The 22,807-nt window shown below is 40.0% G+C and overlaps 1 protein-coding gene across 1 annotated transcript in view; it reads left to right on the top strand.

The window, feature by feature from the left end:
• The first annotated feature begins 4,422 nt into the window (after positions 1 to 4,422).
• LGR5 (leucine rich repeat containing G protein-coupled receptor 5) overlaps positions 4,423 to 22,807 on the top strand; it is a 119,375-nt gene continuing 100,990 nt past the window's right edge. Inside the window, exons 1-2 of the mRNA XM_019543937.1 lie at positions 4,423 to 4,467; positions 5,050 to 5,121. Coding sequence (XP_019399482.1) covers positions 4,423 to 4,467; positions 5,050 to 5,121 — 117 coding nt within the window. The remainder of the gene's footprint in view (positions 4,468 to 5,049; positions 5,122 to 22,807) is intronic.

Genomic DNA, 22,807 nt, shown 5'->3' with positions numbered 1-22,807 from the left:
TAAACAAAACCTGTCCAACTTCAAAAGTTTTACAATATTTAATGTTTTTTAATGTAACAGAAGAGCATGCTTTAATAACTTATATGATAATTATAAAGATAACTACCATACAGAGTTATAGGAGCACTGCATTACCCATCTCTTTGATAAGAAAAGTAACATTATTAAAAGAACAATCCTACCTAAGAGCCCAAATCCTGCATTGCTTGCAAACCAAAACTGGCAGTGGATTCAACAATGACATCAGAGCACAGCAGGGATGCAGACACAGGCTTCTTGTTTTCATAAATGTTATTATTTTTAAACAAAATAGATATACCCATAAATATTAGAAATATCAGTATCTTTCTTGTCCCTTTCTCATTTGATTCACACAACTCTGTTAAACCCTATTATAAATTTTACTGTGTTGTATTTTGAGTAAATTCTAAGTATGCATAAGCCTATATACTCTAGGATTTTGATCCTTGTATTTCTTCTCTGAAATGTCAGTTCATGTGAAAATTATTTTGAAAGAAGAAAAAAAATTGAAAACACATTGCACGTTCTTTTTGACATATTTTAACAGAAAAAAATTATATTAATATTTACAGCATCTTTGAGTTTTATTTTGGGCTTGTTTTTTTGCGGAGGGGGAAGGGGGATTATAAATTCTAATCTTCTGGTGCTTCTTTCCTTGTGATATGGTACTATAGTTCACTGCATTTCTGTGAAACACAGCAAACTTCTTTAGGAGCACCATAAAAAAAATAAGAATTTAATGATTAAAGTTTGTGGGGCGGTTTTTTTTAATGTTCCAAGAACCAATTTGAACTGCAATATATATATAAAATATAGGTTAGTTGTGTGTTCCTGTAATAACACGTAAAAAAAAAAAAAACCTAAAAAGAAATACCCTCCCAAAATTTGGTCAGTATTTTCAAATGCAGTCTTGTATGCCTCAGATTTTGAGAGATCCTGGAAGCAATTTCAGTTTATCAAACAGAGAAAATAGTGAAGTGGCCTCTTAGAAGGCTTCTTGTCACTTCCAGATCCATTGGTAATGTGCAGTGGCCTGTGGCTATTAAAATACTTCTTAAGAAAATATTTGTTTCCAAATATACAAACTTTCTAAATCATTCTTGCTCCACATTATTCAAGATTAAATCACATAGCATCTGTTTAATTTAATTTATAATTGAATAGTTGACCCTCTCGTGAATGACAGTGGCCTTTATAACAGAGGACCAGATTTTAGACTTTAAGTAAACCAAGGTTAGCCTAAGTACCTTTTCTGAAAAGAATATGATTCATATTCCTTTCCTTCACATAACATTTGCTCACAACATTGAGATATACAAGTGTAAACTAAAAGGGCATCTAAATTAGCATTTTAAAGTACAAATAATGCATCCCTAAAAAAACATCTTTAGTTTCAAAATATCTATCACATCAAAATTGATCTCATCATTGTTCAGAATGAGGACAAAAATTGATAGCATTCAAATTACTGCTACATTTTAAAAGTGACCGACTGTCACTCTTCCTTATTGAGTACAAAGTGCTAAAGAATAAATCTTTACACTGCTTTCTAAAGAACCTTGTGCTATTCAAGAAAAAAGGCCCTCACTTCTTTGTAGTGTTTGCTGTGTGGAAATGATACATAGGTTGACAGGAAAAAGGAAACTCTTTAAGCTGACAGAATATAAGTTGCTGGCAGGGTGAAGGCACCTTCAATTTGGTCTGGTATCTGAAGTACAGAGGACAATTGACCTGGCAGAGGGAGCCCAACTCCAGCTGAGAACGTGTGCACTAGGCTGACCTTCCCAGTCAGCATGCCAGCTGAGATTAGACTTTCCTCAAGTGCTCCCTTGTTAATGCAGTCTTTTCTCCAATGTCATTTGTCTTTCAAATGTTTAAAACTGCTACCAATTTTGCAGCCAAAAGATTTATACTTTCTTTTTTTTTATCTGCTGGCCAAATAATTTTTTATTTGCATGCACTGTTTTCTAAATCCTTTACAGGTCATTCACGTACTGCTCGTAATACAATTTAAGGGTTTTTTTTTTTCTTTTCTTTGTTTTTTCAGTCCAGCAGCATTTCATTCAAATATACAGCAGATCAAATTTTTGCAGTAACATTATTGTAAATAAGGAGGAGCTCTTTGGATCTAAGTAATACAAAGTAGAATTTGGTGTGATATCTTTTACACCGTTAAAAATTTAATAAATCATTTTCTGCCATAGAAAAAGTATTACAGCCCTTTCAAACAGAATGACAGCCTCACAACATGCTTACTTGTGTGAGAATTAACACCTCTTTTGGCAAATCCTTAAATTAAGTTTTATATACTGTTTACAGATAATGCAGGGCTAAACTCAAAGCAGCTCTCCTGGGCAGGTGGAAGGAGTTCTGAGCCTTTAGGATTAGAAGAGAATTAAAATAGGACCTTTTCATTTGAAAGGGACTAACATTTTTTTAATAAAATGCTTACAAACAGACAAAGTTGTTTTCCACCTGCTAGTTTCTCTTCACAATATAAGCTGTATATGCCAATACATGCACAAGCAAAGACAGAATATTCAGCAACTTCCACGTGTAGTTTGGGGAACTAATTAATTATAACCACACTTTTCCCTTTAGCAACATCCCATCCCTTGATTATACACGTACTAAATAAATGCACAGTAACCGTTGCAAAGTAGTGTCTTGTGTAGATGTGCCCAGTGTCAATCATTTTTACACCCAAGTTAAAATTCCTACACCCGAGTTAGGTTTTTATCTAGAGCTATAAACAGTCTGCAGGGCTGTGAAATAAGAGATATCATCAGGAATGGCTAACAGATGGTTAAATTCCAGAAGAAAGGTCAGTTTGAATAGTGGAAAATTAAGACCATTAGAAAGGATAGAGGGTCATTAACACCTGTAGAGTGGAGAGAGATCAGCAAGAACTGAGAAATGATCCTGAGCCATGAAAACTGACTCTCTTGGATCTGCCTGAATAGAGATGTTGTTGCTCCTCCCAGACAGTTGGTTTTAAAGTTTGGCTAGAACAGGGATAAAAGGGGGATACCCCTAAAATGGTGTACCCCACCCCATCCCCAGATCCACACCCTGAATGGATATAATTCTCTCTATTGTTCAGTTGCTTCCCCCAAATACCTCCGTCTCACCTTCATCTCATGTTAGGTGGGAAGCCAACTCCTGGAATTCAGGCAAACAACAGTAAATATGACAATTACATAATAAAAATGAAGTAAATAAAAACTACTTTATTAGAAAATCAGAGCAGACATGTGACACAAACAATCCTACTAACTACATAATCATTCAAATTCAGGGGAGAGTTACTCCTTGAAAAGCATGTAATAATTTTACTGCATTGGAAAATTTCTATCTGGAAAGGGTTGTATATCTACTCACCTAATCACCTTCATCCTTAGTAGCTATTTGCTCAAGATAAAACTGATTGTCCCTGGTGGTTGGGTCCACAAAAGCATCTACTATAGGGGCTAGTTTAGGGGAACTAATTGTGTCAGCTTATTCTTGGGAAGTGAATTTACTATTAGTAAAATCCAGGGCAAACTGCTATGTGGGCACACCCTTAGTTCTGCTCTGGAGGTGTTAAAACCAAGAGACCCTTCTTGTCCTGTGCAACACTGATGTCTGTTGGGGAGGGAGTGAGACACATTGACAGGGAAATGGAGGAGAAGGTTGTAAAGGAAAGCCATCTCCTGATGTCACTCCAGGGCCCTGGAGAGCTCCATTTATATCCACTAGAAAACCACCACAAAAAGGAAACCTTCTTCATCAGGATTTTTGGTAGCAGAGAGCAAAGGAGCCATAAAACTCTTAGTGATTCTGTTTTATTTAGGAATCTGGATTTAAACATTTTTCCCTAATATTTTGATCACTCCTATGTCATTGCACTGTCCAGAAACCCACACATCTATCTCAAATTAGATGCATTTGAAAGTGCTGAGCTTTCAAGGAGTCTTTGCTTTACATCTGCTATTATGGCAGTGCAAAAGGAGTTGAAATCACTCACTAGCCTCCAGTGAATCTAGATAGGGACCTACTTAAATCACAGTTTCACAGTTTTTGCACAAAACACAAAAAATGACAGTTTCTACAGTCACTGCAAAAAAAAAAAGGTGTTTCCCACGATTTTGTGCAAATCATCCCCAAAAAATACAATTTTACCAGAATACAAAAAAAGAATGGCCATCTCTGCAGCCATAGAGCACATGATTCCAGAGAGCATGACTAAGGGGCTGAGCTAGTGATATAGACTCAGTGAAGATGCCAATAAAGAAAGCAAAAGGTTTTCAGTGGTGCTTCCCAACTAGTGTGCTATGGCACAAAAGTGTGTCGTCAGAAATGAATAGATGTACTACAGAATTTTGCCATGGCAATGAGCTATGAACTTCAATAGGTATGAGGATGGGGAATGCCTTAACTGGTGTGCCGCAGAAAATTTTTATTAATGTAAGTGTACCTTGGGCTTTTAAAGTTTAGGAAACACTGTTCTAAGAAGCCTGATGCAATGTTGCAGTCTGAAGATGGGTGATTGGTCCCTCTGCCAATCAGTGGTAGAAGTAGAGGGGGGTGCTTGCCATGTAAAAGCCATGAAATCAGCTCTGTGTGCCACAAGAGATCTGCAAAAATCCCTTTGTCTTGCTGTGATTTATGTAGGATCCCTAGATATAGAATAAGTACAGTTACCTCCTGTACCTCCTTATCTGCAGTTTTGGTAAAGGAAATGTATCGGAGGTTGGAAGGAGCATAGAGGGGGAAGAGAACAGTGTGCTGCATTCCTGTTCCAAGTTGCTCAACTCTGTCTTGAAGATGATGACCAGCTGCTGCTAATTAAATCAGTCCCCAGGCACAGAATATGGCCCAGGAGGTTTAGAATATGGCATGATTTTTTTCTCAAGGACCCGTCTCTTTAGAATACTGTTGGTGGTATCTTTCTGGGCAAGGCAATTTATTACAGTTAGTTTGAGCTGTTCTACACCCTTGCTAATATATGCTTATTTACTGTTTTTGCTTTAATATTTGTACATTTAGCTCTTGGAGTACATCCACACTGCAGTCACTACAGGGGCTACAGCTCCCATAGATACACCCAAGCTAGATCAGGTACTGATAGAGAGCACAGAGCTCAACACAGGCTAATCATATGAGTGTTTACCCAGCTTTTTGGACAGCTACACTGTTAATGGTACCTGGTATGTACCACTGGCTGTTTATACACCTGTAGTACATCTAGCTCAGGTGTGCCTATATAAGCTGCAGTGACTACAGTTACAGCAGTGTAGACATATCCTTTAATATACTGTACTAAGCAATGCGGAGTGTATGTGCCTGCAAAATTTTAAATACACCAGTGTAATTACTAGACCCTCTTTAAGTAAGACAAGAATATTGGTCTGTATGAAAAATGAGATAACAGAACATATGTACCGTTTACAGTGTCACCCATAAAAGCATAGTACTGCCATGTGATAAGGTAATTATTTTAATGGCTTTTTCTATAGTGTATCTTTTGATTTTCCATCCTGGCTGTTAAGTGATTGCATAATTTGATCCCAGCACTGCAAACATTTATACATATGCTTAAATTTTCTATCAGGAGTTGTTCCATCAAAATCACATATGCAAGTGTTTGTAGATCAGGGTGGTGTACTATTTTTAAAACCTAAATGATGAACTCAGCTGGGTGACTGGAATGGTTTCATTTAAATTATCCTGGACTCATTGTATCATTACCCAGTTTGATGAAATACTGCACATCATAAATCTTTTCAAAACATTTTAAAATACACTGAAATCTGATGTACCATTTGTATTTAGTTTAAACTGAAGGCTTTTTAAAAAAAATAGAAAATGCAAATCAACAATTTTGTGGACTAATTGCTTTAAAAGGATTTGACAGCATCTGCTGAACGTTTATAACTGAAATAAAAATGTACATATGTTGGATTGTTATCTCTTAAGACAAAATATTAAACTATAATTATCCTTTATTTTAAAATAACTCAAAGTATGATGCCTGCTTTGAAGTACAAGGTGAAATATAGATGGGCAATTATACCATTCTTATATTTTTGGCATGATATTGGGTTACTGTTTTCTTTACCAAATAACTGAGTCCCCTCCTACTTTGCTTACTGGAGAAAAGGTTATCTCTTGATGTCACTTCAGTTGCTTTTTAAATATTATTCATGTCTTCACCTAAGCCTTGCACTCACAGAGACACTCAGCTAAGTGGTGGCATAAGTGAATCCAAAAACAGATCATCAGACATAAAGGGCTGTACATGAGGAAGCATAACTTGCACTGATTTAGCATTCAGTGGGCTAGCAGAATAAGTGCCTCTATACAATGAATGAGACTTCATAGAAAAAAGCAGTAGTAAGGTAAGAGTCTTCTCTTGCCTAATCATTAATAAGCTTTTCTGAACCTATATACCTTTGGTTAGCTGGATGAGTCTTACATCATCAATAAATATGACTGACATGCTATCATGGCAGCTGCAGCCTTTTTACTGAAGGTCTTAGTATGGCCCAGTGAGGTTGTACAAATTGAGCTCAGAATAATGTGTCCTGTTCACATAAACAGAATTCATTTCATATAATCTTAAGAGACCAAAGCCTATTTCCCTCCCTCAGAAATGTAAGCCTGTTGAAACTACAGGTCAGGATTTGGTTCCATATCTCCACAAGTTTGTAAATAAGCTACAGAATACAATGCATTCTGTCTTTGAAAGACAGAAAAAGGGAGTGTGATCTAGAGCTGAGAATTGGGACCTCTGGGTCCTGGAACCAATAGCAACAGGCTTTATAGACAGGGAAAGTCACTTAATCATTCTTTGTTCTGACTTCGTATCTGTAAACAGGTTATAATGGGTCTCTGTTCCACAACTGTGTGGTGAATAAAGATATGGCAGTCATAATATCAAAAATATTTGTTCAAGTGCAGATAGTAGTATTATATAATACAGGAACAAAGCTTGAATCCAAGGGAGTTTCTGTCATTTCCAAGGTACAGAACTTTTCATTATATTAACGAGAGGTGCCTGCAAGGATTAGGCAGGATTCTGTCTTCTGATGTGCTGTGTTCTCATGGAAACAAGAAATTCATATATGTCTCTGAAATTAGTGTTTGGGCTGTTGAGAGGAAAACATAGGAGGGGTTCCATGCTCCTGGTACATCCAAAAGATATTTACTGTACTGGCACTGAAACAGTTTCTCCAGAAGGGGAATTTTGAAATGGGCTATGGGAGGGGTGTAGATTCCCCTATGACCTGCCAAGGGGCTTCCAGAGTGAATTTCAGTCCCTTATGACTTGGGCTTTATGTGGGGTCCATATGGGCAGTTCAACAGAAGGGAGAAAAGTGCATTATGGGAAGAGAAAAATGTGACTTGGGAATTGATCTGCTTCATGCTAAACTGGAATAAACTGGGATTCTTCCATGGTAGCTTCATCTGGATTCTGACCTTTAGAATAAGTGGTGCTAATGCTAATCATGATATATATTGACACCTTTAGTCTACAAGAGGTTGGCTTATGGGACCAGTTATATTACTATACACCAAAACTCTCAGTGTAGCTTCTGTGGGCAGATGTAAGGTTTTGAATTAGGGGGGGCAAGTGTTAAAATATACCATTGCATATAACACAATACGTATTTTTCTTGGGTAAAAAGAAACTAGAGACTTGACAAATATGCTAGGGGCCTAAGACTATAGTTTTCAGTTTAAGATCAAACTAAAAACAAATATATCATACATTTTCTATTGAAAAACAGAATAAACTAGCCAAAAACGTTTCTTTAGTCATTAAAATTAAATATACATCTCTGTCAAATTAATAAAACAAAATCAAGCCTTTTGAGCATCTTGACAGTGCATCCAGCATTTACTTCAGTGAAAGTTATTTCCACACCTGAGTTAATGTTTCCACACTTAAGTTCTTACCTAGGGGTAAAAATAGTCTGCAGGGCTGTGAAATAGAAGCTATATTACCTGGAAGAACTAAGAGACAGCAGAATTGTAGGAAAAAAATAGCTTGATTAGTGGAATGCCACTAATGCCATTTAAAAAGTAAGAGGGTCATTAACACTTGTTGTGGAAAGGAGATTGGGTAGATTATATATAGTGAACCATAAAGTCAAGTGACTCCTTCACTACTGCCTGAATAGAAATGCTACTACCACTGCCAGGCAGCTGGTTTTAAACTTTGGATGGACCAGGAATCAAATGGTGAGGGATTCCTGGTCCATTGTGGATCTGCACTTAGTAGCTACTATGACGACTGGTAAATAGGGCCGTATTTGATTTGGGTTCTAATTCGGCCCCAATCGGGAACAGTGATTCAATTCATTGATTCAGATCACTGTCCCAGTTTGAGTTGGCCAAATCTGAAGATTCGATGCTGGTTTGGAGAATCAGTGACTCAGCTATAGACACAACTTTAAATGTTTTTTCTACATACCTCGAGGTACCAGGCGTGGCTCCTGAATGCTGCAATGGTGGGGCAGATGGAGTGTCCTACAGGAGCAGAGGGGGGCCCCCCCACATGCTTGGCAGTGAACTCAGAAGTGGACCAAGAGTACTTCTGGTCCACTTCTGGGTCTACTGCTGAGCCTGTGGGGGATCCCCCCACCCCTCCAGCTCGGTGATTAGCTACAGGGGGGCCCCGGGTATGCCCTAGACCCAGAAGACACTAGTCACTGAACTGGGGGAGCATGCACTCCCCGGCAGACCTAGAAGTGGACCAGAAGTGCTTCTGGTCCACTGCCTAGCATGCTGGGGACCACCCCTGCACTCCCATGGGACACTCCAGCCGTCCCACCATCTCAGCGTTCATGAGCCGCCTGGTACCTTGAGGAATGGAAGGCTCCCCGTACCTTCCAATCCATTTCAGGACCAGAAATGGTTATAAAGCACAACCGATTAACTTTTTCAAGAAGCATAAAATATTTTTGGTAGGCAAGATCAGGGGAAGATTTTTAGATGAGGAAATAAATTTACATCTTAGGTAGAGAATGCCAGATCTGTGTAAGGAATCTGTGTAAATTGGATACTTATAACTGGAAATATTTATTAGATTATCTGGGTGGAATATTTAAAATAAATCTTTAGAGGAATGGTAAGAAAGACCTGAAACAGTGGTTCTCAACCTTTTTTGTAAACATGGATGGCCAGTCACAAGCGAGTGCCCCTCACTCCTGACCCTCTGACCCCTAGCCCCCAGTGTGTGGGGTAGGAAGGGGTGTGGGGCAGGGGAGGCCCAAGCAGCCCTTTGTAGGCCGGAATTCTGACAGCCTGCAAGAAAAAGCCATGTTTTCCCATGTTTTTCTCCTTTAAAGGAGAATCCATTTTTAAGGTTTTTTTGTGACCCTTTCATAGATTCTTGCCACCCATTTTTGGGTCACAACCCATGGGTTGAGAAATGCTGACCTAGAGCCAGATTAATTTCTATGTATAACTCCATGGAATTCAGTGGAGAGATGCCAGGACAGACTTTGTTCTTTTTGTGGCTTTTTTTATCCTAAAGGAACTAACTTTGTTTCATGGAACTAGCATTGCTAAAAATACAGTAACTCAGGGATAGGCAACCTCTGGCATGCGTGCCAATTAGTGGCACGTGGAGACATTTTCCTCAGCATGCCAGGAGGTGTGCCAAGGAAAATGTTTTTTTTTATTTTTTTTTTAAGTTGCTGCTCCAGGCTCTCCAGAGCACCGACAGCTCCCAGCAGCATGGCAGGCACCGTGGGCAGGGTCAGGAGAACATGGCATGGATGCAGAGACACTTCTTGTGTCCTGCTTCTCCTGCCCCCAATATCTATGGTGGCACCCAGGGGAACTTGCAAAATCGACGAAGTTGGTGTGCACCCCACCTATGCCAATTTTGCAGGTTTCCCTGTGCACTCCCACCACCGCTCGCTGCTCCCTCCTGATCAGCAGAGAGACAAAAACCAAGTTTTTAAATATGGTGCGGTCTTTGCCTCCTGGCCGGTCAGCAATACACAGTGGGGTTGCCAGGGCCCCTTGGGCAATCAGCAGGGAGCAGCAAAAATGGTGCCATATTTAAAACTTCAGTTTTTGCCTCCTGGCTCATCAGAAGCAAGTGACAAGCAGCAGGGTCCCTCCGCCAATCACTGGTGGACTTTCAGAAGCACAAGGGAACCTTTCAGATTAAAGGAGCCACTGCACAGCCCACTTCCACTATTAATTTTATAGGTCCCTAATCAGAGGCAGTGCTAGGGGGAGATTGTGGGGGGGGATATAGCCCCCCAAGCCAAAATTTGCCTTAGCTCCCCTGTAGTTACCTCTCCCAGGGCCGCCCCTCTCCACTGGGCCACCACCACCTGCCCCACTCCTGCCTACAGTGCAGCCCCACTGAGAAAAGTTACACTTACCTAACCATCCCTGGAATATTTAAAGGAAAGAAAGAATACCTAAGCACAGCATAAAAACTAGTTAATAATACATGCTCTTTCACAGAGCCAAATGTACCAGTTTTGAAGGAGTTAAGTTACTTATCTGTTGTCGCTGTTTGCTTGCCATAGATCACTCTGCCATTGGACTCTTTTAAGGGTACTACAGGGTGCTGTGCAATATTAGCAGTGTTAGGTTTGCAAGCACCTACACCTACACATGATTCACAAAATAAACCTTGGCCTTCCAAATAGAAATTCATATTGTCATGAACATTCTGACCCATTGTGGTCTTTCTGAGTTCTTCACAACAGAAGAATTGCTCAATTTTTTTCTGTAGTAGAAAAATGTGTCAGGTGAAAACTAATACCTGACACTTTCCAAGGAGTGCCTTGAGTCCAAAAAGAGTGAGAACCACTGCCCTAGACAATCCACAGGTCACTCATTTAAAGAGCTCTTAAACATACAGCCAAATAATCAGTATTCTGTCATTTATGTCTGCTTGTAAGCTTCTGCCTTAAGATGGATCCACACAAAGTTTGTGCCCATCTGTGCAAATCACTGGGCTCCTCTACACATACCTATAAATGCACAACAATAAACTCCAGAGCTTTATTGCTCTGGAGTTTATTCCTGCTGGGCACGTGTCTGCGTGTACACCTGGGATTGCAGCATGTTGAGCCTGGCCAGAGCAGCCTGGGCTGGCAGGGGGCTCTCTGGGGGTCGGTCTGCCAGACCAGAGTTGCTCCCCCTGGCTCAATGTGCTGCAGAGGGGCAGACTGAGGAACGAGGGTGCTTCACTGCTGGGCTAGCCAGTAGGCAGCCTTCATACTGAAGCACCCTTGTGCACCAGCCAGCTGGGGCAGTGTCTCCACATTGTGCTGCTGCAGAGGTTTTTTTTTACTCCACAGCAGGATAATGCTTGTACATACAAGTCATTACAAGCATTATCCTGCTGCAGAGTCAATTAGTTTGCTCCATCCTAATAAGGGCAGATGTGTAGGTGCTCAGATGTTTACTGCAAAGCCAATTAGTCAACTGCACAGTAAACATTTTGTGTAGATGCACCCGCTGAGGAGGTGGTAGTTTTTGTTGAAGTGACTTTTTGTTGGTACTAACTGAAAATGGCAGTAGATTTTTTTTAATGACATGTAAATACCATGGTAATGAGCATCTTACACAGAGGGATATGTCAAGCCAAAAAACGTTAAATCACATTTCTCCACATGTTACTGGCTTGGCTCAGCTTGGCTTGGCTGTCTTGCTTCCATGTCTAACTACAGTTAATCTGTGTAGACATGAAGCCAGATGTGGTCTGTTTTCTACATTTATTGTTGATCATAGATGCATCTTAGTCTTTCCGTTTTTATTTTCTTGCATGTTTGGCTCTAGGGTACTGTTATAAATACAAGGTGTTTGTAGTATACAGATGCACTGAAGGTACTGTGCTCAGTGTCATAACTCTGTATGCAAGGTAGCAGCTAGTAAACTGTTCTCAACATCCAGGTAATTTAATATATTCTGATAAGGGACTGTAGAAACTAAACATAGGTCTGTTCATCTCCTGTTAATATGAAGAGTAAAGCATCTCTGCTCCACTGAGGGGAGGATTGAGCTCCTGATGTGTTGTAATTTTATCACAAAGGTTTTAGTTGGGACATCATTTGTTTGTCATGGGGGAAATTAGTCACTGTTTATTCAAAATTATTCTGACTTGTTTTTCATATTTGGTGAATGAATAATTGCCTAATCCCTGATAAAAGTAATTTTAAATATTCAATAAAAATCTGAATGATCTCAAAATAGACAGCTCACGCATTCATATATTGCGTGTGCACTTTGGCATTTTGGACAAAACATGTTACACTAATGTAAATTAAACCCATTAAAAATAAGTGTTACGTTGATGGCCATGTGATCGTTACAGGGTACATCGAAACCATGAGAGAAATGACAAGTATGAGTTCAGGAACAACAAGTCTTTCCAAAGCATTGTAGCTCTGTCTCCAACCTGTAAGATCACCGTTTACAATACAAATACGTGGGATATCTCTCTGGGCTATAACAGGGGGAAATCAATTTATGTATGGAATATAGCTAATCCATACACCTCTCTTTTTAGAGTAGCAGGGTGCTCTTTATCCTGAAGGATTTCAGAAGCAATAGAAGCTTTTGAGAAAATAACATTTATTTCTGAGCCTAAATGCTACTCTATGCTAGCAAGCTCAACACAATAGATAATAATGGCTTAAATGTTTATGTGTCTTGAACTGACACTCTTTAACATAAAATCCTTAGAACAGAACAGTCCAACAAAGTAACTGACATGCTAGTATACAATTGTAACCCGGGTGGTACTCCGACAGGTACCCCCTCTCCAATTGAAGGGATCAAAGCAGGTGTACAAGCACTGTGGGAAGTGTAGGGACTCTCCTCCCCTATAGAGCAGAGCCAGACCACCAATGGGAACTTAACCATATACCTTTTGATACTGGGAACATAACAGACATAAATCAGAGGGTATAGAGGACACTACAACGCCCCAAGGGGGCAGGTTCAACAAAGGATAGACACTTACAATCACTGACAAAAACAGGGTTAACAAAATATAAAACTCAAACAGCAGAACAAACAATATGGGTTGGTGAAATGCACAAAGGGCACAAAATGCAAAATGACAAGGAAACATTGGGCCTTGGTACCTGGAGGGGGATAAAGGGGGAAAACACAACGGCCCCTTTCCACAGCAAGTCAACTTGCTTTTTGTTAGCTTGTTTACCCCAAATCACCTCAGCTAGGACTTGAACCCAGATGTCCCATACGATAGACAAGAACACTGCCACATAGCCACCACTACAGCCTACTAGGGGTCTTGACTTTCCCAGAGCCCCAGCCTCACATCAAGCTGCCTGGCCTCTGATTGGAGGAGCTAGAAGCAGAGCTGGGAGCCCCTCAGGTCACTGCTCAGATCCTTCCTGGAGCTGGGGAACCTCTCCTGCTGGCTGCAGCCTTTCCTTGAGGATCCTGGAGCCCAGCGGGGAGCCTCTCCTGCCAGCCACACGCCGTGCTGCCGAGGGTCCCACTGCTGCCTGCAGGTCCTGCTCTTTCAGGACCCAAGGGGCCAATTGGGACCCGGGGGGGGGGAGTCTCTGGGGCCTGATTGGTGAGGAAAGGGAATCCCAAGTCCTCCAATCATCCTTTGCCCTTTCAAAACCCCTGGGCCAGGTCACTGCCAGCCAGCCCATCACACAATCTAATTGCATGCAGCTGCGTATCTGTTAGTCAAACTAAGATCTTCAAATAGCATGACAGCCAAACTACTGAATCAGTCCATTTCTGTCCAGTTACAGCAAGCACATTGCTACCATGCACTGACTAAAAATAGTCCTACATGCACCCTAGGAATACGTGGCTGAAGACCATGTATGCTGAGCTGAAAGAAAGAACCCAAGGCAGCACCAGGTGTGGAGAATGACTGGAACAAAGATACCTGGACAGTTTCCTTTATGTTCCATGACTCCCTTATTGATGAAGACAAAATGCGCAGTGAAAGTTTTCAGCAGTTAGAGAAAGAGAAAGACATTAGGGCTGTGCAAAACAGCTGTGTTTTGATTCAGTTTCAGATTTGGCCATTTTGGAGGCTAGCGATTCGTTTTGGTGTTCCAGATCACTGTCCTGTTTCCACCAAATCTCTTCCAAATCTGTTTCAAAGCCCAGCCAGGCAGGGCTTGGAGCCGGGGCGTGCAGGGCCTCAGTGTGGAGCAGGACTAGGCTGTGGGTGGCTCATCAGGGGATCCCTGTCACACCAGGACAGGGAAGAGCACAGAGTGGTGAGCAAACCTGCTGGTCTCTTCCATGCAACTCAGCCTATGCACATGCTCGTTGGTGTTTTAATTAGGATGCATTGGAACGGACTCAATTCTAATTAGACCACTACAACATCATGTGTATTAAGTCCCTGTGCATTTAAGAATGGCTGTGGGGTGCTTTATGTAAACCTCATTTGATGAGGTTTAGTTAAAGTGTCCTGTGGACATTTTTAAACACATTGGCGCTTAATACATGTGATGCTGCAGCATTTCAATTAGAGTGGCTGCCTGGGAACCACTCTAATTAACTCCCTTCTCCCCATCACCGCCTCCAAGCATGTGTATAGGCAGCTTCGAATTTCACAGAGCTCAAATGATTATTTTGCTGTTGAATATCTATGAATTGAATAAATGGTTTATCAGTATAACACACTACATATATGTTTTTCTTTCTTAGTTAAAAACCCTGCCTAGAAACATACAAACTTTGATAGCATAGCCATTCATCTATCAGCAAATGTTCTGACAAATCAAACTGGTCGTGGAGGTATCAACATAAAACAGGTACTACATTCATGAAATACTTTTCTCAATCACTTTGGATTAACAGAAATGTATCCGAATAAATAATTCAACAGCATAGATAAAAATCAGGAATTTTATTTTAAATTTTCATTTTAAGAAGTATGTTAGTCTCATTTCAGACTGTACTTGATGCAATAAAGTTATATAACTTTGCTTTCTTGTAAGATTTGAAATCTAAAACATCTAACAATCAAGGTAAATAGGAAGGACCATGCTCTGTTGGTTCAAAAGCAAATGATAGTTTTAATATTGGTCAATATTCTGAAATTGCTAAGAAGTTGGTAAATATAAGGGAAAAAAAAATTCTAGAAGTAAGGAATGGGGGAGTTCCCCAGCACGCTCAGCAGCAGACCCGGAAGTGGACCAGAAGCAGTTCTGGTCCACTTCCAGATCCACTGGGGAGCGCACAGAGGAGTCCCCCATGCTTCTATAGGACACGCCATACGCCCCAGCATTGCAGCATTCACAAGCCATGCTAGTACCTTGAGATCTATAGAAAAAAAATATTTAAAGCTGTGTCTATGTCCAAATCACGGATTCTCCAAATCACCATCAATCTTCAGCCTTGGATTCAGCTGAATCAAATCGGGGACATTGATCCAAATCAATTAATCAAATCACTGTCCCCGATTTGGGCCAAATCTGAATCAAATAGGGCCCACTTTGCACACCCCTACAAGACAACCCTACAAGACAAAGCAGCTGAATTTAGCCATGCTCATATATGCCAATCTTGGAAATATGCTAGTTAGGCTGCTTTGGTATCATTTCCAGCACTCACTCACAAGCACCCCAGAGACCAAGATCTCAAGCGTGGCTGGAGAGAAATGCCCTAGAGCAGGGGTGCCCAAGATACAGCCTGCAGGCCAGAGCCAGACCGTGGATCAACCTGCATGCTGCATGTGGTACTCACTGCCCCCAGCTCTGGACCAATTCCAGCACAGACTGCATGCAGCATGCAGGGCTGTTCTGGGGCATACACCACATGAGCTGTTATAAACTAGTCGGGGGGGATCAGCAGGCATTGGGGGAGTCACTGTTCCCCCGAGCACCGCCAGGAGTGACCAGGGATAACGGTCACAAGCTGGCAGAGGGTAGGTTTAGGTTAGACATCAGGAGGCGCTACTTCACAGTCAGGGTGGGTAGGGCCTGGAACCAACTTCCAAGGGATGTGGTGCAGGCTCCTACCCTGGGGGTTTTTAAGAGGAGGTTAGATGAACACCTTGCTGGGATCGTTTGACCCCAGTACTCTTTCCTGCCATGGCAGGGGGTCGGACTGGATGATCTGTTCAGGTCCCTTCCGACCCTAGAAACTATGAAACTATGAGCTGCTCACATTGAAGCTGTGCTGCATCCTGGCTCCAGTCTGTAGGGCTGGCCTGTGGGTCCAGTCCAGCCCATGGACAAGCCCCTTACCCAACCTGCAGGGCCAGATGAGTTTGTCACCCCTGCCCTGCATCTTCACCGGTGTGTTCCCATATTTAGAATCTGTCAATGGGGTACAGGTGCCACCACTGTAAATGACCAGTGAGAAGATACCATGTCTTTTGAACCTGAAGACTGTTGAGTCAAGTGTAACTGCTGGTTCAGACTGTCAGGATAGAACCATGGGGTAGTGGTAGTTTCATAGAGAGCTAGGGCAGGTAGCCAAATTGCTTGATCAGAAATTAATCTAATTGTCTTCTCAGTTCTGGATCTGAGCTATTTGCCTAACAAACCTTGCATCTTTGAGCACAAGTTATGAAGCCTCAGATACCTCTGAAAAGTAGTTGTGGAATATTCAAAAACCACTCCGCTTTGGCTCTGTTGTGCTCCTGTTGAAACCAGTGACAAGACTCCCACTGCCTTTACTGCAATACAGTTAGACTGAACATTTTTTTAGGAAAATCCCACCATACGTGTTTACAATAGGAACACAGTCAATGCCAGTGGAGTTTAGAATTTCTGCAAAACCTACAGAATTAAACTAAAAAATACTCTGTGCACTTGACTTGCATCTTAAAGGCTCAAATTCTCTTAGCAGGTAAATGCAAATTGTCTACCTAGCACTATAAATATAATCCCATTATATAATAATGAATCAAATTGTTGCACTCATGAATCAAAAAAAGTGGAGTTAATTCTAAATTCTAAATTCTAAAACATTTAGAATTCTTAATTCTAAAACATTTTGAACTGCAACTAAGTTGTTTTTTTAACTGAAAAAACACCGTTCTTTCTCCTTATAGTACCACATGTTAAAAACATTTTGTCCATTTAATGGCAAGCTTCCCACCAAAATTATTCATTGTCCACAGACCACACAAGAATATTTTTTAAAAGGGATGGTTATCAAATGGGCTTTTATTTGAAGGTGTCACATAGCTAATTATGGAACTGCTAACATGAGTCAATAATATACAAGAACAAAGTATTTTCTAAGATTAACTATTTTATGAGTATTTCATACAGTAATGTATGCTTGCCATCTTAAGTGTCAGATTTTCGTTTCTTTTTTACATTAAAATACTGTTATGATGCAACAACAGAAATTAAAGTTATAGCAAGTATGTGCAGCAGCCAATTTAAAACATATTTACTCTTTAAAGCTTATTTCGTGTACAGAAAGACCTAGTCCATACAGACCTCACAGTAAAATCTGTTGTGTGTTTGTTTTGGGTTGTTTTGCTTTAATGAAGCTTAATTCTGGCACTCAACATGCCTGCCTGATTTACTCTAAAGTCAAAGGGAACCAAAAGTGCATTGAAAAGCAGATCTGGAGCTAAGATTTTCAGTAGCACTTAAATACATATTTATGTTTGAAACTGACCACAATACGTTTTTAGTAGATTCAATAATACCTTAAACATTCACTAAGGAAAAAGTTGCATAGAATGCTTTGTATGATTTTTAAACATTCTTCCATTGTTCTTACTTCCATTTTAAAATTTATACTAACTACTAAGCTTATTAAATACATTATATTATTAGAACTACACCCCCTGAACAATTTTGTTGTTCCCTCATCTAATCTAGCTGAATGATAGATTTCAATGATAGATGCCATTCTTTATGTGCTGTGCTATGGTGGTCTGCATGATATGAATGCCTGTTACAGGGAACAATGTTTTAACATCCTTTTGACTAGCAAATATACTGGGACTTCTCTCTTAAAACCTAAATACAGTATAAGTTCCTATTTCAATAATATGTTTTTATAGAATATAATGCTTTATACATACATCCTAATAATTATAAGTAGTTTTATAAGTCTTTACCAGTATCTTGTAACTTTATATCTCATATTTAGTTTTTAAGGTGAACAGTTTTTACTTTCTGTACTAAGTGATACTTAAATGACTATTTGTTTTACAGTTTAGAAAACTCTGCAGGTAGCCTTAGAAACCCATTCAGTTCATTAACATTAAATCAACAACCAGATCTTCTTTCTGCCTTTCTCTGGCAGGATTAATGGATTTTGGCATGATTTGTGCATCTAGCAGTAAAAGCTCTTGCTGGGAAAGCTAGCAAGCTTGACTAATTCCCAACAGTGCTAACTTCATAAACTTATTTTAAGCTTTTTAACTTCAACTGAAGATTAAAGGTAATGACTTCATGCTGTTACCTTTGAATGTATGATACTCTAATACGATTATACTTAGATATACATAAAATAGCAAATATACATTATATAGCATATGTGCATAACTATAAATGTGCAAACTAATATATTATTCTAGGTGGTTATTTTTACATTCATTTAAACTAAGATTCCACAAAAGTGTAGTTTAAGCAACATTTTATACTCAAATGCCTACAAATGGGTATTCACATACTTGACAGATTATGTAGATAGGTGCAGACTATTTCAGGATAATTTAAACTTTAATGGACACTGTGAAGTACTGATTTTTTGAGGGAGGAGGGTCGGGAAGAAACTGGGCTGTTCAAGAAGGACAATTTTCACCTGTAAAGCATTCCATTTCTTAAGGGGGTTTTCACCTTTTCAGACAGTCTTAAAATCAGTATTCAGTAAAGCCCACAGAAAGGAGAAAAGGGAGGAAAAAATATTTTCAGCCTGTCTGACAAGACTACATAAAAAGCTCATGATCAAAGGGTCTTAAGTACACGTTACTGGTGTGACAAACAACATTTTTGTCCCTTTATTAAATTTATTTTTCTTCTGAAAACTGCAGTGGCCAGTGTATAGCATGTGAAAGAAAGCTGGCAGGGTTGTATTCTTTGATTCCTAATTAACACCTTCAGTCTCAAAAGAGAACTAACAGAAATACCATAAAATGTTGCAGCTGCATTGTTATTCCGCTTGGTTGGTTTGTTAAAAGTCGGCTGGGCATTGGCAGCTGCAATAAAAGAAAAGCTCAATGGATGTTTTGTATTGTGCCCACTGAAGTGAAAGAAGGCAACCATTTTATTTTCAAATGGCCAGCTGCATAGTGATGTTTAAATGGAGCTAAATGTAAGATTTACTGTTAATTTATAGTAATTGATTATAAATAAAGTGATAGTATAGCTTAGCTTTCATCTTTTGTAGCCATAGGACACAAATATTAAAGAAATGAATTATGAGGCACAAGTAAATAATTTTGAAGTGCTGTGGTGATAGAAAATGTTGCTCATAGAACTATGTAACCAGGAACAGTATTCAATATTAAAAATCAAAAGAATGCCTTGGAAGCAGTTAACCAAGTCATTCTTTAGAATGTGCTGTTTATGCTAGGAGAGGTGAAGGTGTAGGTTTCCTTACTGGACGATCAAACCAAAACCCAGAATTTTTATATTGGGATCAGAACCAAATAAAATTTTGCATGGAGAGCATGGAGTTGTATTTTGCTTAGAGTTATAGAATAAAGGAGGCATTTAACTTTAGTCAGATAAATCTCACTCACATTCAAAAAATGCAATTAAGGAAATATGTAAATCTAGATGTTTCATCAAATGCTAGCTAAAGGGTTACCAGTTCTTTTCTTGCACAATGACTGAACTAAAGAACTTTAGTGTCTGTGTAAGAACCATTGTCCCAGCCCCAGAGCCTGTTGGAAACAGAGTCCAGACTGGCCGTGGGAAATACCTACATATTTGACACAGGCCCTGTTTCTGAGAGAAAAGGGGGTGGAATAGAAAGTATGGAGATTTTACTGTTGCATTCTAATCAGCCATGATCTGCCTAATTTGCTTTGATCAGGAAGATAAACTAATTTTCCTATAGGCTGGATAAAAGTAATTAGCAATCCAATGCTTTCAAGTTTTTGAAAAGGGGAAAGAAAAGGAGAGCAGAAATTGTAATGGTGGGAGCAAAGTACATCTTTTCGGCTCATCTGAGAGCATTGTTAGTCGAAAATAGGATGGTGACATAGAAGAGAGCCTTGACTAAAGGTAGTTTCATAGGCTGGACTGCCACTGTAGAGCATGATCTACAATGCGCTGCAACTAAGGCAAAGTTCTTGAAGAGTAATTTATCATCTGTGTTACTGTTTTTTTCTAGATTATGTTCTGTTTTACATAAAAAGTATTTCCAAAATGACATGGAAACATTGAATTACCATTAGGAAAATTAAACAAGTCATCTTTCATTACAGCTTCCTTTGGATAATCAGTTTGTTTATTGAAGTCTGGATCCACCACTATCAACGCTTCATAAAGTCCTGCTTCTGGGCATAGCCAGTCACTGTTAGAGATCACTAACTTGTGGTTCTATAACTTAATAGTTGTACAATGAACTGAGCAGGAGTCTGACTTTGAACATCTTGTGAAGTGAAGCCTCATGTATACCTGGTGGGAACCATTATTTCACTTTGGCCTCACCCATCCCTGCACTGCACTAACAGGGTTTGTCTGAGAGCTTCTAAAGCACAAAAAAAAAATTCATGATAAATTCATTAAATTGTAGACATACAATAAACTTAGGACACAATGTTGCAACCCTTTCTCATACATATAAATCTCATATAAATCATCCCATTTCAGTTACTGACTAGGACCATATAAAGACTAACATAAGTCAGTGTTGCAGGATCAAGCCCCTATTTTTTTTTAAACCTCCTCATTAAAAATAGAAATATGTCTGAAATAATATACCTACAATCCTAATCAATTTAAGAAGCTTTACAATTTGCCTTTTAAGGATATTTGTTCCTGTTGGTTTTGAGGTTTAGTCACAGCTGACCATTAGCTGTCCACAGCTGTCACCTAGTATATGCTCATCATCAAAGCAATCAGGTCCCAAAATATTTAGTGCACCACAGAGGAAGTTACCATTATCACTGTAGAGATGGTAAATTATGGGCAAGGCACTGGAGTTAATTAGCTGTAGCACTAGCCTGCAACCCAGGAGACCTTGCTTTTAATCCCATAAATCTGTGGTTCTCAACCTTTTTAGGCTCAAGACACCCCACAGCAGGCCATGAAAAAAAATAATGGAGCAATTCTTCTGTTAGAAAGAACTCAGAAAGACCACAACAGATCAGAATATTTTTTCACACTATGAGTTCCTGTTTGAAAGCTCTGGGTTTAGCTTGTGAATCATGTTTGCACACCTAACAGTGCTAACTTTATATGGCACCCTTGAAAGGATCTCAAAGCACAGATCTAGAAACCACCCTCCCCTCAGTTGTATTTCACCTCCTACTCTTTGTCTATTTAGACTGTAAGGTTTTTGGAAGTGGGAGTCTTTTTATTGTATTGTTAAAATGTTTAACAAGCGTAGAACCCCTACTCCCAATATATTTATTCTCACTATACAATGACTGAAAAGCATTTTTACAAACTGATTTACCAATAATAAGTGAAACAAGTAAAATCAAAGATCTTATAGCAGCCATGTTGAACAGCAACTCTAAAAGATCTCCATAGCCAAACACAGAGAAGTGTAGGCAGGCAGGCAGACTATAAGCAGTATCCTTACTGGAATTTCCCTGGGACGTAGGCTTAACATTGCTATTCTTTTGAAAAAGGTCACGAGAACTTTGAATAGAAATGTATGCTCCCTGAAAAACAGCCTATCTAATAGCACTCTACCCTCTGAGTTAGTACAGTAAGGGGAAAGATCAACATGAGCTGAACCAGTATCGTGTCTTACATCACCTTAGGTTCTCTTTGAAGTCGCCTGGAATTATTATAAATGTTATTAGGAGTTTTGTACAGCTAGATCTTTTTCCTCATTTATTTGGGGAAGGCAAGGTGGGGGAAAGGGGAAGAGGAGAGGGGAGGAGGAGTCACCATTGCTTTAAAGAGACCATTTTACTCCCTTTGAAATCAGTGGAAGTTTGGTAGATGCCTTCAACAGGAGTATGGTTGTAGCCATAATGGTCCAGGAAATGTATGAGAAGCAAAGATTTTTTTTGTGATATATTTTTTATTGGACTGTTATAGGACTGGCACTAAGGGTAGCCACGACAATCCCTGGTGGCCACCTTAACCCTGGTCTGCTAGCCCACACTGGCCACTTGGGGTCTCAGACTGTCATCTCACCTGCCACACTTTGATGTACAATACAACTGAGGAGGCTGTTCTCAGAGGTTGATGAGCTCAAGGTGCCCCATCTAGTCCTACTCTTCCTCAGGTTCACCTCTCTGCCCTAAACAGGACTCCTCCAAATTGGTCCACTAGACTTGGGGCTCCAACTTCACTGCACAATCTCTCTTCCCAGGGCTCCAACCCCATTGCACACAGTCTCTTTCCAGGCCTTATCAGTTCCAATGGTCTTAATTGCCTTCATGGCTACAGTCACAGTCTCCATCTGCCGCCATAGCCACACCCATTCCTCATACATATTAGTTTGTTTTCTCATGTATTGGGCCATCAGGCCTTGCCCTCAGTGCACCAGGCCCCTTAGCCCAATGCCCTGGCCCACCAAGTCCCTGACTGGACCATTCTCTCCCCCTCAGACTGGGTGCCTGTTCCTGTCTCTTTAGGGCTACTATATCTAGCCTCTAACTGCTTGGCTTTAGCCCCACACAGCCCACTGTGTCCCAGACACTTGTAGGGCT

This window comes from Crocodylus porosus, unplaced genomic scaffold, assembly GCF_001723895.1.
Source record: "Crocodylus porosus isolate Cpor-Errol unplaced genomic scaffold, CroPor_comp1, whole genome shotgun sequence".
Lineage (NCBI taxonomy): Eukaryota > Metazoa > Chordata > Crocodylia > Crocodylidae > Crocodylus > Crocodylus porosus.
This window is presented reverse-complemented; position numbering and strand designations above follow the sequence as displayed.